Below are 14,022 nucleotides of genomic sequence, written 5' to 3' on the forward strand. Positions count from 1 at the left end.
TTGAATCGTGATATTTATTAAAATCACGATACAGAATCGCGATATGAATCGAATCGGCACCGAGGTATCGTGATAATATTATATCGGGAGGTGACTGGTGATTCCCACACACACACACACACACACACACACACCGAAACCCAAAGAATAGTTCAGTAACACTACACCCCCATCCTCATTTAAAAGACACTAATAAATACTTATTAATATACATGAGGATACATGAATATGCAATTAGACCACGCCCACACGTCCTCCTGTTTAGCACAGCTCTGTGCCGGTCATTTACAAACTGACCTATTAAACAACACCCCCCTGTCAAAATACGACGTTGCCATAGCAACCATGATAGGGGAGGGTTGCTATCTCGTGCGCGGGTCGAGGCTCGGACATTTCCTTATCCGCTCCCCCTTTAATAATAATGCGGGACTGGTCCGAACCACAGATGTGACTTGTGACCCAAACAGCAGTCCCTGCACCGCTATGCAAGCTGTGTGTTAACGACGTCTATCCTCAGTGTGTCTGTGTGTGTGTGTGTGTGTGTGCCCTAGCCGGTGTGCATCCTTACACAGTTATTAGTGTGTTACACGATGAAATGATGAAACAATGCTGTGTTACATCAGAATGTTTCCTGCTCTCTCTCGAGGTATGTGTGTCTGTGTGTGTGTGTGTGTGTGTTGCTGATGGACACAGTGGCACGCCGGAGTCACTCTTTACACGCGCAGCACATGCAAACTGCTCTTATCACATGTGGCCTTTCTCGTAGAGTGACGTGGCGCTGAAATATGAATTGAGGTGACACGAAGAAATATGAATTGACGCACACAGAGAGGCGATATGTGTGTGTGTGTGTGTGTGTGTGTGTAAAGCAAGACTGATGAAAGAGCATCAGTATAAACAAAGACTGAGGAGGAGTAAAAGAAGTGAGACATAATGCTGAGAGGGAAAGAAACAGAGAAATAGACAGAGAGAGAGAGAGAGAGAGAGAGAGAAGAGGGGGAAGAAGACGGAAGCTTGGAGGAGTGTAAAGGTGACGGGCCCTAGAGTGTAGGCGAGAGGAGAGAGAAAAGAGGTAGAGGAGAAGGATAGAGAGAAGGGAAGAAGAAAGAGAGGTAAGAGGAAAGAAAGGAGAGAGAGAGAGGGGAGAGAGCAAAGACACAGAGGAGGAAGATAAAAGAGAGAAGGGAGGAGAGATAGATGGACGAGAGAGAGAGAGGAGGGTTAAGGGAAAAATAAGGGGAAAAAAGATCGGAGAGAGAGAGAGAGAGAAGGGGCAGAGGAAACAGTAAGAAAAGAGAAAAAACTAAAGAAAAAAAGGACAGAGTTAGAGAGGATAGAATGAGGAGAGAAAGATAGAAGAAAGGAGAGGAAAGAAAAGAAAGCTGAGAAAAAAGAAAAGAGAGGAAAGAGAGAGAGAACAGCGAAAGGAGTGAGATGGGAGAAAGATAAAAGGGGTAGAGGAGAGAATGAGAGAAATAAGAGAAAAGATAAGGGAGAGGAAAAAGAGAGAGAGAAAGAGAGAGACCCAACAAACAACCAGTTAATTCCTGCTGGGAAAAGAAAAGAGGATCCAGATCCCATTAGAGATTCTAGTGGTTTGTAAATGGTTTCAGCAGGTTTCTGATGGTTCGTAATGGCAGCTGTAGTGTCCGTGTCGCTCCTGATGGTTCTGGGCAGTTTCTCTTCTGATTCTACTGAAAGTGATGATGTTATTACTGTCAAACACCGGCGATCTCTAGCATCTCTAAATCTCCAGCACGTCTACAGGGAAATAAGTTCATGCACGAGTTATAAAGGAAGAAATTAAAAACCTTAATTAGCAACATGTTTTCTTCATCTCTGTAATTATTAAAGGTACTGATATTGATATGAGTGTCGCTTCAGGAAAACTACGGCGATATAAATATATATAAATTATCAATAATAATAATAATAATAATAAAAATAATTTTAATATACAGCACACACACACTGTGGTTTTCAATATCATGTGTAAAAATGATTTTAATGTTGATTTTAATTTTTTTGTTAAGTGTTTAAGCGATCTCCACTCGTGATTTTTTTTCCATGTGTACATTTCTCAAATCTCCCTAGTTGTTGTCTTTGCTTGATGCAGCCCAATAATTTAAGCTTAATAAAATAGTGACTTTTATTTTTGGTTAGGCGGTGTCTATAACATTGCAGGGATAATACTAATGTTAAATATCACAATTAACAGAAAATATTTATATTTAGAAATTAAATATCACGAGTTATATCTTTCTCAGACATTTTGTTGGGACATTCCTTACTTTACTTAATAAAGTCATTAGGTTTAAACTGTTTCAATAAAAACATTCCAAGCTTCCAAGATATTTCTCAGTCAGTCGGTCCAGCACCATTTATCGCATTTACTTGAGATCGTGAATAGATTAAATCAAGCTTTTAAGGTTTTGTAGTTTTGTCCTGTTTTGTGTATCGTATAGAACTGTGAATCGTGATTAGACTGTTGATTCAAAGTAATTCCGTTTTGATGCCCGCTGTGGTGTTTAATTTATTTAGATTCAACAGCACGAGTGTTTATTGTCTAATTTGTCTCAAGCAGCTCTATTTCTTACAGCTTTTCAAATATTAAAAACATGTAAAATATTGTGTAAATTGTGATGTCAATTGACTAAATGTCATGTACAAAAAGTGATGATTTTTCCCTTGCTAATATCCAGTCCAATAGGGGGCAGTACTGCACCAACATCCATAATAACTCAAAAGAAAAAGAAGTGATGTTTGTGGAAGATGAGAACAGTTTGTATTTACCAACTAAAAATATGTTTCCGTCTTCCACAAACACAAGTGTATCACAACTTCTTACAATGACAGAGAAGTCCAAAACAAAATAAAAAAAACAAAAAACAAAATAAAAAAAACTTTAAAAAAAACAAATTTGAAAACAAAATAGGAAAACCGAAAACAAAAGAACAAATTTGAAAACAAAAGAACAAAACCAAAAACAAAAGAAAGAATTTGAAAACAAAATAAGAAAAACCAAAAACAAAAGAACAAAACCAAAAACAAAAGAAAAAATTCGAAAACAAAATAAATAAAAAAACGAAAACAAAAAACAAACCCGAAAACAAAAGAACAAACCCGAAAACAAAAGAAAAAATAGAAAATGAAATAAGAAAAAAGAAAAACAAAAGAACAAATAAAAAAAACGGAAATAAAATTAGAAAACATAATAAGAAAAAAGAAAAACAAAAGAACAAATAAAAAAAAATACCAAATTAGAAAACTTAATTCTTAATTTTATTCGCAATAAAATCGACACCTACCCTTTTCAGTTTGTTGATTCTTACCACTCGTCGAATGAGAGTTATTTAAAATATACAAAAAGTAACTTCTTATGTTTTGACAGATGCTTTGTCCAAGCAGCGATAATAAATTATTTTCGCAAACTATAGCTACCGTTTCCGGTAACAACTTCTTTTAAGTTTTTTTGAGTGTTAGTGCGGTACTGCCCCCTACTGGACTGGAGGGTGGAGCAGAACATTGTCAAGGAAAATTCTTTTGACTTTGTTCATAGAATTTGGACAAACAAAACTGAAAACAGGCCTGTCGATTCAGTAGATGAATGAAACTAACCAAAGAAAGATGGATTTACTTATATGGTTGGGTTTAACAGCCACCTCGGGGTTGATCGTATCATGCCTGCTGAGATGCTCTTCTGCTCGTCGTGGTTGTAGCGAGTGATGACCATCTACCCAAACACCTGTTGCTTGGTCAGTCTCTCTGTTTTTTTTTCGTGCTGTTGTTTTTCACACCATTCTGTGTAAACTTTAGACGATGGTGTGTGTGTGTGTGTGTGTGTTTGTGTGTATATGCGTGTGTGAAAATCTTCACAGATCAGCAATTTCTGAAATCCTCTAACCATCGAGTCCATCTGAAACTAAGAGAAACACGGTACGAGTATAGTCACAGAGATATTTTATCAGATATCATTAGTGGGGGTGTGATGATTAAACCGTCCTGAATTAACCAGAGAGAGAGAGAGAGAGAGAGAGAGAGAGAGAGGGGGGCTGTGGTTATAACTTAAAAAGAGAGAGAGAAAGAGAGAGAGAAAAGACTGTTGTGGTTAGAAAGAGAAAGAGAGTGAGACAGAAGAGAACTGTGGTTTTAAAAAGAGGTCAAGCAAGAGACAGAGACAGTGAGTGTGTGAGAGAGAAAGAGAAGACAACATCGAGAAAGAGAATAAGAATGAGATGAATGAGAGAAAGACAGCACTGGTTATTGAGAGAGTAAAGGAAAGAGAGACTTGTGGTTAAGAAAGAAGGAGGTAGAGAAAGTCAGACAGGAAAAAAGAAAGACAGAGCGTGAGAGTGTGTGTGTGTGTGTGTGAGAGAGAGAGAGAGAGAGAGAGAGAGAGAGGGGAAGTAAAGAAGCTTGTCATTCAGAGGCGTGTCTCCTGCGGGTGAAGAGTTCAGCTGCTTCAAAGCATCGCTGCTACACTGGACACAGCGGGCACTCACGAGGAAAAAAACCCCACCACTTCGGCCGCGATCTGCTCAATAATGCAGTACATCGTGATGCAACACACACACACACACACACACACACACACACACACACACACACACACTGGTGAGTGGTGTTCAGTGCTGAGACCAGACGCAAGAGCAGTACGCAGGTTACATAATGTTATTACGAAATGGGATAAAAGTTTGTGTGTGTGTATTTGTGTGTGTGTGTGTGTGTGTGTGTGTGTGTGTGTGTTTCCCATTGGAGCTACAGTAAAGAAGCTCGAACCCACAGTGAGCTCCAAACATCCGCTCCATCTCCAACTCCAACACCGGCTTTATTTCATCACCCCGACACATCGCACTCAACACCGTCCACACACTCCGTCCGCGTCACTCGCATCCACCTAAACATCCTACACACACACACACACACACACACTTCACACGGTCGGAAGCTTTTTTTGTTACAAAAAAATAAAAAAATAAATCACTGTTGCCATAGTAACAAGTACACGTACGTTGTCGTAGTAACAGCTCGTCCACAGAACGTTTTCTGTAAGGAGACGTTTATTTAACGTTTAAGGAAGGAGTCTCCGCTTCGACGGGTTTCTGTCTTTGTGTGTGTGTGTGTGTGTGTGTGTGTGGTTATGACATGGTTGTGTAGCTGTCGTGAGCCAGTGTATCTATAAACGGATACAAGGGATGTTGTTGCTAAACGGAGCTGGCTGTGGCATCGTACAGTGCTGTGAAAAAATATTTGATTTTGATTTTTTTTTTTTTTTGCATATTCGTCAAACGTTAATGATTGAGATCATCAAACTAATTTTAATATTACACAATGATAACCCGAGGACATACAAAATACATTTTTTAAATGATGATTTTATTTAGAACTGGAAAAGAAAAGCTGTCGAAACCAACCTGGCCCTATGTGAAAAAGTAATTGCCCCCTAAACCTCATAACAGGTTGTTCCAACAACTGCGATCAAGCGTTTATCACGAGTCTTTCACATCGCTGTGGGGGAATTTTGGCCCGCTCTTATTTGAAGAATCGTTTTAATTCAGCCACACTGGAGGGTTTTTTTCGAGCATAAACAGCATGTTTAAGATTCTCGATCGGATTTAAGTCCGGACTGAACCATTTAAAGTGTGACAAATATGCAGAAAAAAAAAAACATAAAAAATCATGAACGGGCAAATACTTTTTCACAGCACTGTGTGCCTCATACGCGCTCATTTAAAGGGCAACTATTATGCAATGTTTACTTTTTATCATTTTTTGACATTTACATAGGTCTTCAGAGTGTGTGTGTGTGTGTGTGTGTGTGTGTGTGTGTGAACAAAACATGAGGGAGAGGTTTCCCCCCTCCAATTCTATCCATGTTCAGGTTTCACACCTGGTATGACATCATTCATATGGAACAATTTGCATAGCCCCTCCCCCAGCCGGACTCCTAGACGCTGTTTTGAGTGACGTCCCCTTTCTCTCGTTCTGATTGGCTGGAATAATGCATTTCCACAACGGGCCGTGTTTGCAGGAGTTAAACTGCATTTATAGCACATTTAATTCTGTTAATGTAATATTTAGTGTAATATTTAATATTGTTTTATATTGTTTTTGATAGTGTGATTTTCCTCGTGAGACGTGTGTCTGTCCATAAACTATGTCAATAATGTTCGTCTTAAGAGCTGAAATTTTGCAAGAAATTTTCCTCGGCACATGGAGCATTTTCATCATAAGCGCGAACAAACCGAGCTGAACTGAACGTTGTGTGTACGTCCGGGAGCTGCTCAAAACTTGTGTGCGTCAGTGCAAAACCAAGTGAAGTGAGTTGTTTTTTTCTTATAGCACCATGAGTCCCAAGAATGTTATCAGGAAGAAAAGGGAGGTGCTTTGAGTTTGTTTGTTAAAGCAGACAGTGCCAAGAGGAATCATAAATTAAGATTAAATGTGGTTTAATGTCTATTTATTTTATATTTTACTATATTTGCATGTTTTTTCTAAATGTTTTGATTGCTATTTATATGCAGTAATATGATTATAGTATTGGAAATTGGTAATATTGGTAATGTTTTCGAGTGGTTGGAACGGATTATCTGCATTTACATTATTTTCTATGGGACAATGCGTTTCACAATACGAAATTTCGATAAAATTCGTACGTCGAGGTACCGCTTTTTTTTTTATTTATTAGAATTTTCAAAAATCTTTTGGCCAGGTACGAAGCTAGAACATCTGTGTGTGTGTGTGTGTGTGTGTACACGAGCCTCCTCATCAGTGCCCATCTGTTGAAGCCTGGTCTCGGCCGGTGCACTAACAAGGCAGAGGTAATTAGCCGGTTTGGTGCTAACGGCACCGATCAGACGGACCGAGCTGCTAACTGGCTGATGGGGGCAGGAAGAGGAGGGGTAATGGGTGGTGTGGGGGCATGAGGGTTTTTTTTTTTTGGCGGAGTGACCTACTTTACATAAGCGATGATGCAACAGTGGGCAGTTATGAGCGGAAACAGAGACGCTCATCTTGCTGCTGCTGCTGCTGTCTTGTTTCTCTCTCTTACACACACACACACACACACAAAATATATAACACATCATGTCAGCACCAGCCCTGATATCTAGGCGATAATTTTTGCTCATTTCTCATGAGCCTGTCTGCACACACACACACACACACACACACACACAAACGCCAAACACCTCAGCTGCTAAAAGGCAAAAAAGAAAAGAAAAAAAAAAACCCACCAGAGGTGACTCATTTAGCCCGCCAGCCTCATGTCTCCTGCCATGAGTCAAAGCTTTTTCACTCGAGGTGAACGTGTGAAGGGTGACGACGCGGTGGGTGTAAAAACACGACAGGGATTTTAGCACGTTTCGAGCGACGCAGCCGGGATTCGAGAACGTTTCCCACGATGATCAGATCGCGCGCAAAAAAACAAAACAAACAAAATGATTGTTTTATCCTTCTCGTCCTTCTTCTGTACAGATAAACATCCACTTTATTAAAACACATATATCATTAATATTATTATTATTATCAACACCACTACGTAAAAATATTTCGTATGTCTCTTCCTCATGCGTGTGTGTGTGTGTGTGAGTGTGTGCCGAGTGTGTGTTCTTTACCGAGCTGTCGCTCACGGCTGTTAAGCTAAGAGTTCACTTCTCTCTTGACTGGAAATAAACGAGCTGATAAACTGTTGCTGCTTTCTATCGGTCTGTGAAACGCCGGCGCGCTGACCCCGAGTTTACACACACACACACGCACACGAGACGGCTCTATTAGATCTCACACACTCGCTCTCACTGTGTATCCCGTATATGCTCTATCTATCTGTTTACTCTTTTTTTTTCTGTTGCTCTCTTACCGTTTCTCTCCTCTCTTCCACCCACACTCCCTTTTCTCACTTTCAGTTTGTCTCACACACACACACACACACTAGAGTTGTGACCCGGGGCCCGACAGCTTGGCCGCACACGTATAAAGAGATGCTGTGTAGCACGAGCTGAGTCACAAGCTGAGGCGCAAGAGACGGAGAGAGAGAGAGAGAGAACATTGGCGGGACCTGTCACACACACACACACACACACACACACACACGAGCACAAACTGCACTGAATCATTCTCAATCATCCTCTGTAATAGACTCAGCCTTTCTCTCTCTCTCTCTCACACACACACACACAAACTTGTGCATGTCGACCCAAATAAAATATAAAGCTAATTTCATCACGGCACTCAGGCACCAAAAAAAAAAAAAGAAAAAAAAAAAAGACTCGTACTATTTAACCGGGACGTTTTATCGATCGTGACTCATGATAGGATGATTGTGTGGGCGTTTGCGGAGTGTAATTTCCAAACGATTTAAAGCAAATTCATGATAATTATTTTCACAAGCTGGACGAATATTACAAAGTGATCCTAATAATCAGGCGTAAAGCGCGCGCGCGTGTGTGTAATCTCTGTTAAAAGGGATACTCCGGTGTTTCTGTTCGACGTCACCTCTATCGGACGTATCTGAAGCCCCCGCGCTCGCTGGAGATAAGTGTTTCAGCACGCGCTGAGCGAATAAAAACCAGAGCGTCCATAATCCCAGTGATGATGACAGACGTCTAGGGGCCGGGTGTTCAGTCTGTACGTGAGGAAAGAGGGGGTTACGTTTGTTTGTTTTTGACCATCTGATCAGGTCGTTTCTTCCGCCGTCTTTACAGATCGCATGTCTTCAAGTTCAGGGAGACGCGCCCTGGATTCCGTTACGCAGAGCGACAGAGCTAAGGGAATCGATGTAGAGGATGAAAAGGAAAAACGATAATCTACTGCTGATCCACCTGGCGTGTTTTTGGGGAGAAAGAGGAAACTGGAGAACCCTGAGGAAACCCACAATATGAGTCATTTGTCTATGGGAAGGGAAGGGAAGGGAATCCCCCCCAACAACAGGACTCTCATTGTGCCAGGTGTAAAAATGTTGTATATACTATACGTCATAAGTATGTCATATTATATACCGCATAATGTACTGTTTGTACTGTAAGTGTGTGTGTGTGTGTGTGTGTGTGTGTGGTGTTGATACTCCATATCTTAATCTCTCTATATTTCACTCCTCTTCCGAACAGGCCATTTCAGTGTCTATGTAAATGAGCCACTCCCCTGAGCCATATCACTCCAAAAAACAATCAAAAAACAAACAAACAAACAAACAAAAAAGGCTAAGAAACAACCCAGGGGAGTGGGATCTTCTTATATGAGGTCACAAAATAGAGAGAATTCTAATTGGCTTGTAAAAGCCAGGAATGTTTTCCTGAAAATGACTCGAAAAATAAACCTCAAGGAACGATTTATCTAAAATCCTTAAATCTCAAGCGGCACAGATACACAGCACACGGCATAATATATATTATATAGAAACAACCATTAAACAACCATAAAAACACGAGATCATGTGCATGTGTACTATTTCTTTGCCTACTGTATATGACTGATTTTTACATTTTATAGTCAGCTAAAGGATACGTCACTCTACACCATACAATCCTGAGCCCTTTATATGTTTATTGAAAAAAAGCAAAAAACAAAACAAATAATGGTTAAATCCTCTAATTTTAAGGGCTGCATCCTGTTCCAAATGAGACCTGAGAGGTGATTCGAGATGAGGGAGACACAGGTGCCTGTCACTGGTCCAGACTAGCAGGAGGAGGAGAACAAAAAACTCATCCAGGACCTTTTCTGCATGGTGTAACTTGAACAACCTGCACCTTGACAACGCTAAGACCTGGTAGATGGTGGTGGACTTTAGGAGACCCAGGCCTCAACCAGAACCTGTGACTATTAATAGTGACTGTGTAGAGCTTGTGAGGACATACAAATACCTGGGGGTGCAGATGGACGACAAACTGAACTGGACTGCTAACACAGATGCTCTGTACAAGAGAGGAGACCCGCTTGTACTTCCTCAGAAGGTTGGCATCTTTTAACATCTGCAAAAACTGATGACGATGTTTTACTTGTCTGTCTGTCTGTCTGTCTGTCTGTATGTCTATCTATCTTCTGAGATCTAGGCTCTGACCTTCAACCCTAGACAGCCCTGAGAAGGTGATTTGACCTTATTAGAGTTCTGTGCAGGAGCAGTAACACGACTACGCGATTACCATCCCAGCCCTGGTTTAAAGAGAAAGAGTGACAGGACAGCAAAATTTTTAGCGGAAATAAATACATAAATTAGCTTTCGTTTATCCTAAAAGTGCTTTATTTACCTTTTAATTACCTCATTATTAGTCTTTGGGGTTTGTGAAAATTCTTCTACAGTATGTACGCAGGTATGTTAGCGACACTGTGATGTATCGTTACCTTTGCGAACATCTTTCCAGCCTTCAGCGTTTCGCCTTCTACCCCCGAGTGTACACCAAGAACCAATCTGTGTCTCTGAGTCGCTCGAGGCGATCAGTATCCTCGTGTCACTAGTGAACACTTCTGTTGAGTTACAGCTGACTTCATTCGCTGCTGGTTTCCTCGAGTCGGAGCGGGCAAAAGTGGCTGATTTCTGTTTTTTTATTTAGGCATTTGCTGGTGTTTGTGTGTGTGTGTGTGAGAGATGTGAACAACTAAATGGATGTTATATAAGAGGTCGGTACAGCGTGAGTACTGCGGGAGATTCAGTTGGTTTCATTTAAGTTGAAATCTTACACGCTTACACAGACAGACCTGGTTTAAAAGTAGCTTCAAGGAGAAAGTCGGATCCTTGACGAGACAAACCCGAGGCGAGCGCGACTGAGGATGGGGGTATCTCGAGTCCATGCGGAAAGCACTGGTGGATAACGAGCAGGACTATAAATCGTTACTGTTTTACAATTAAAAGAGTCGGAAGGATATCCGGGACCCTAAGAAGCAAACAGCCTTGCTTTCCCCGCGTCTCAGGCGCATTGTCTCCGGAGCGTCTCCGAGGCTCCCTGACAGCAGTTAAACCGATTTATACGCAGCCACAGAAAATCCGAAGATGGTGACAGATGAAGCGCGAGTCTGAACACCTCTCGGTGTTGAACTACAGTCTCTCCCCCCTCCACGTCTTCTAAAGTTCAGATAAAGATTGGGACCGTGGCCCCAAAAGAGCAATCGATAGGTTTGTTTTGGCACAGCGCTGCTGAGCATGAAAAGGATATCGACTGCACAACATGAAAAGGAATTGACCCTCGAGTTTCTGCCCAAACCACAGCCGTGAGCTGAAGGCGTCTGGGATGGTGGTGGTGGCGGCTGCGACGGTTGGGAGGGAGGGGGATATTGTGGGTGAAGAAAAAGGGGGGAAAAAAAGAAGTGATAGAAAGGGAACAGATGAAAGAACTAAAGGGATAAATAATACAAGACCACGATGAGCCAGAGTTTTGCAGAGATTTCCACTCGTTCTAATTATTTCCTAAAGTCCTGAAAGCCTCCCCCCCCCCCCCAGCCTCTCTCTCTCTCTCTCTCTTTAAGAGCATACACAGAAAAATCTGACCTCACCGGCTTCACCGATCCTGCAGATCTCAGCCGGAAAACATGCTAATGACGAGACGGTGTTAGCGTACACACCCAGCCCGGTCGTGCGGCTCGCTCTGGATCTCATACAGCTACTGTTATTCATCGCTATTTATAGTAATGCTAAAATCTTAAACCTGATTGGTCTGAAGGTGTTCGAGCTAGAATAAGAAAAAAAATTAGTTATTATAACATGCTTTCTTCTGAGTTTTTATTTTTTAAAAAAATCAGGTTTATCTTTAAACAAATATTTAATTTAACTGATGCTTTCGCTGCTGAAACGCTTAAATAGTTAAAATCGAAATTTACACGATAAATTAGGGGTTTATTGGATGCACTGGATACGTGGCGATACTAGGGATGAAAGCCAGCCAACGATATCATCACGATACCTGTTCCAATTCCTTTTGCATTGCGATTCTGTAAGTACAGTCGACCACCGAAACTGGCAGGGTTTTACGTTCCTATAGGCAAAAAAAATGCCTATTTTAATAGTTTAAACCCAAAATTTTCGCCCAAAACACTTTAACTTAATTTCAAACTCAACTTAATACATTACACTTTAAAAAATCATCATCACAAGCAGCGTTCCCCCTACTGTGACATCATATAGGTAAGATACCCAGAGGGACATTGCGGTATGAAAAAGTGCAATTATCTGAGGGGTATTTCAGCTGGCGCATTAAAAGACACAGATCTGAGACCCGTATTGACGTAATAGAAATAGTAAAAATATGTAACCTTTAAAAAAACAAAACAAAAAAACTGACACATTCCTTAGCTTCAAACGTTTTTCAAACCCAGTTTTGAAATCCGTCTTACCAGAGAGTTTCATGAGCAGTTCGGACGCCACTTTGACGTTGATGTCATGGCTGAGGATGCTACCATCTTGGCGCGGCCTGCCGGGCACCGCGGGGGCATCGTGGCCCAGGGTGAACGGCGGACATCTTGTCGGACTTAGTGCTTCCTCCGCCTCGGGCTCCTCCTTCACGCAGAACCCACTCTTTAGCGCCTCCTTCTGGTTCGCCGCTGTGACCATAAGATAGAGACAAAGACAAAGGAATGAAACTAGGCAGCCATCTTTCTAACAACAGAAAGTAAAGAGACGCGAAACAGGTTTTTCTCCATCTGCTGAAGCCACACCAACTACCGTCGCGCATTTACAGTGCGGGAGGAATGTTTATTTATTTTTAATTTTTTGTGTGTGTGTGTGTGTGTAAGTTTCGGAGGAGGATGCTAAGAGGAAGGTAAACCAGGCAGCGCTGTAGGGTTATTTTTAGGAGAACCATGGTAGAGTTGTAGTGGCTTCCTGAGACTCGACACACAGTAACACACTCAGGTGTGGGGAAACACGCAGGGCTTTAAAGGACAACACGGGTATCATTAAACGAGGTTTGACATCACTTCCTGTACGTGTTCTTCTCAGGCTTTAGGTTTTGGTACAAGCTGATAAATCCGTACAAGCAGAAATTTCATAGACAACCTGAGAAGGTTTACAGACTCGGGATTTGACAAAATTTTAAACCCGATCAGGAACGAGCTCACGTTTTGCTAAATGCACAGATGGAGAAACTTTTAAGCTAGCCTGAAAGTGTAGCAGCGAAACAGTCGTCTTGCATAAAAATAAAATTCCTTAAATTAAAGTTTAAAAAAAGAAAAGTTTTTTTATGCTTCTTTTTTTTGCACACCCCTTTAGATTTAACACATTTTTATAAATTAGCTGTGCACAGTTGTCACTGTTATTAAACATATTTTACAATTATATAAATATTAGGGACGGGAATCACCAGTTACCTCCCGATACGATATAATCACGATACCTCTGTGCCGATTTCGATTAAAATTGCCCTTCTATAAGTATTACAATTTTATAAATATTCCATTCCGATATAATATTTCCCTAAATTTTGTTACAATTTTAAACCTTTAACAAGTTTAATGAGTAATTAAATATAGTTATATTATTTTTAAGATTATTTTTTTCCCTTAAAACCCAAGCGCAGCATTTAAACACTACAAACTAACTTCAAATACAAGTGTTGAACATTTAACTGAGCTATTATTGTTATTATTTCTAAACAATACAATACAAATTTCCATAATCTTTTTTTTATTTTGTGAAGCTGCTTTGAGACAATCACCATTGTTAAAAGCATCATGTAAATAAAATTGAATTGAAATTAAACAATTTTAGCAAATAATTCACTCCTACTACACGTTATGAAAATGTGTGAATAGTTCATAGTGCGCCACCTGTACGATTATAAAGAAATGGTGACGTTTTACCGCCTCAAAACCCAACTCAACAGTAAGCGCGTGGCTTGAGTGGCGGCCGGCTTCTAACGCGGAGCTTCTAATGAATCCGTTTTTTGACTAATTAGCACTCCTGGTGTTTTGAGGTGATTTAAGACTAATTCGCATACAGAGTTTAGAGAAAAAGGCAGATTGGAGGGTTTTAATACGTGTATAATTTTTAAAAGTGTAACTCCATAAAAACACATTTTTGTTGCGCCACTATCTGTTTAA

At 40.7% G+C, this 14,022-nt stretch overlaps 1 protein-coding gene across 2 annotated transcripts in view; it reads right to left on the reverse strand.

Moving 5' to 3' along the window:
• znf827 (zinc finger protein 827) overlaps positions 1-14,022 on the reverse strand; it is a 106,786-nt gene that overhangs the window by 35,966 nt on the left and 56,798 nt on the right. For both annotated transcript variants that reach the window (XM_053501833.1, XM_053501834.1), the window contains exon 5: positions 12,319-12,525. In XM_053501833.1, the coding sequence (XP_053357808.1) occupies positions 12,319-12,525 (207 nt within the window). The remainder of the gene's footprint in view (positions 1-12,318; positions 12,526-14,022) is intronic.

This window comes from Clarias gariepinus, chromosome 8 (genome assembly GCF_024256425.1).
Source record: "Clarias gariepinus isolate MV-2021 ecotype Netherlands chromosome 8, CGAR_prim_01v2, whole genome shotgun sequence".
Classification (NCBI taxonomy): Eukaryota; Metazoa; Chordata; class Actinopteri; order Siluriformes; family Clariidae; genus Clarias; species Clarias gariepinus.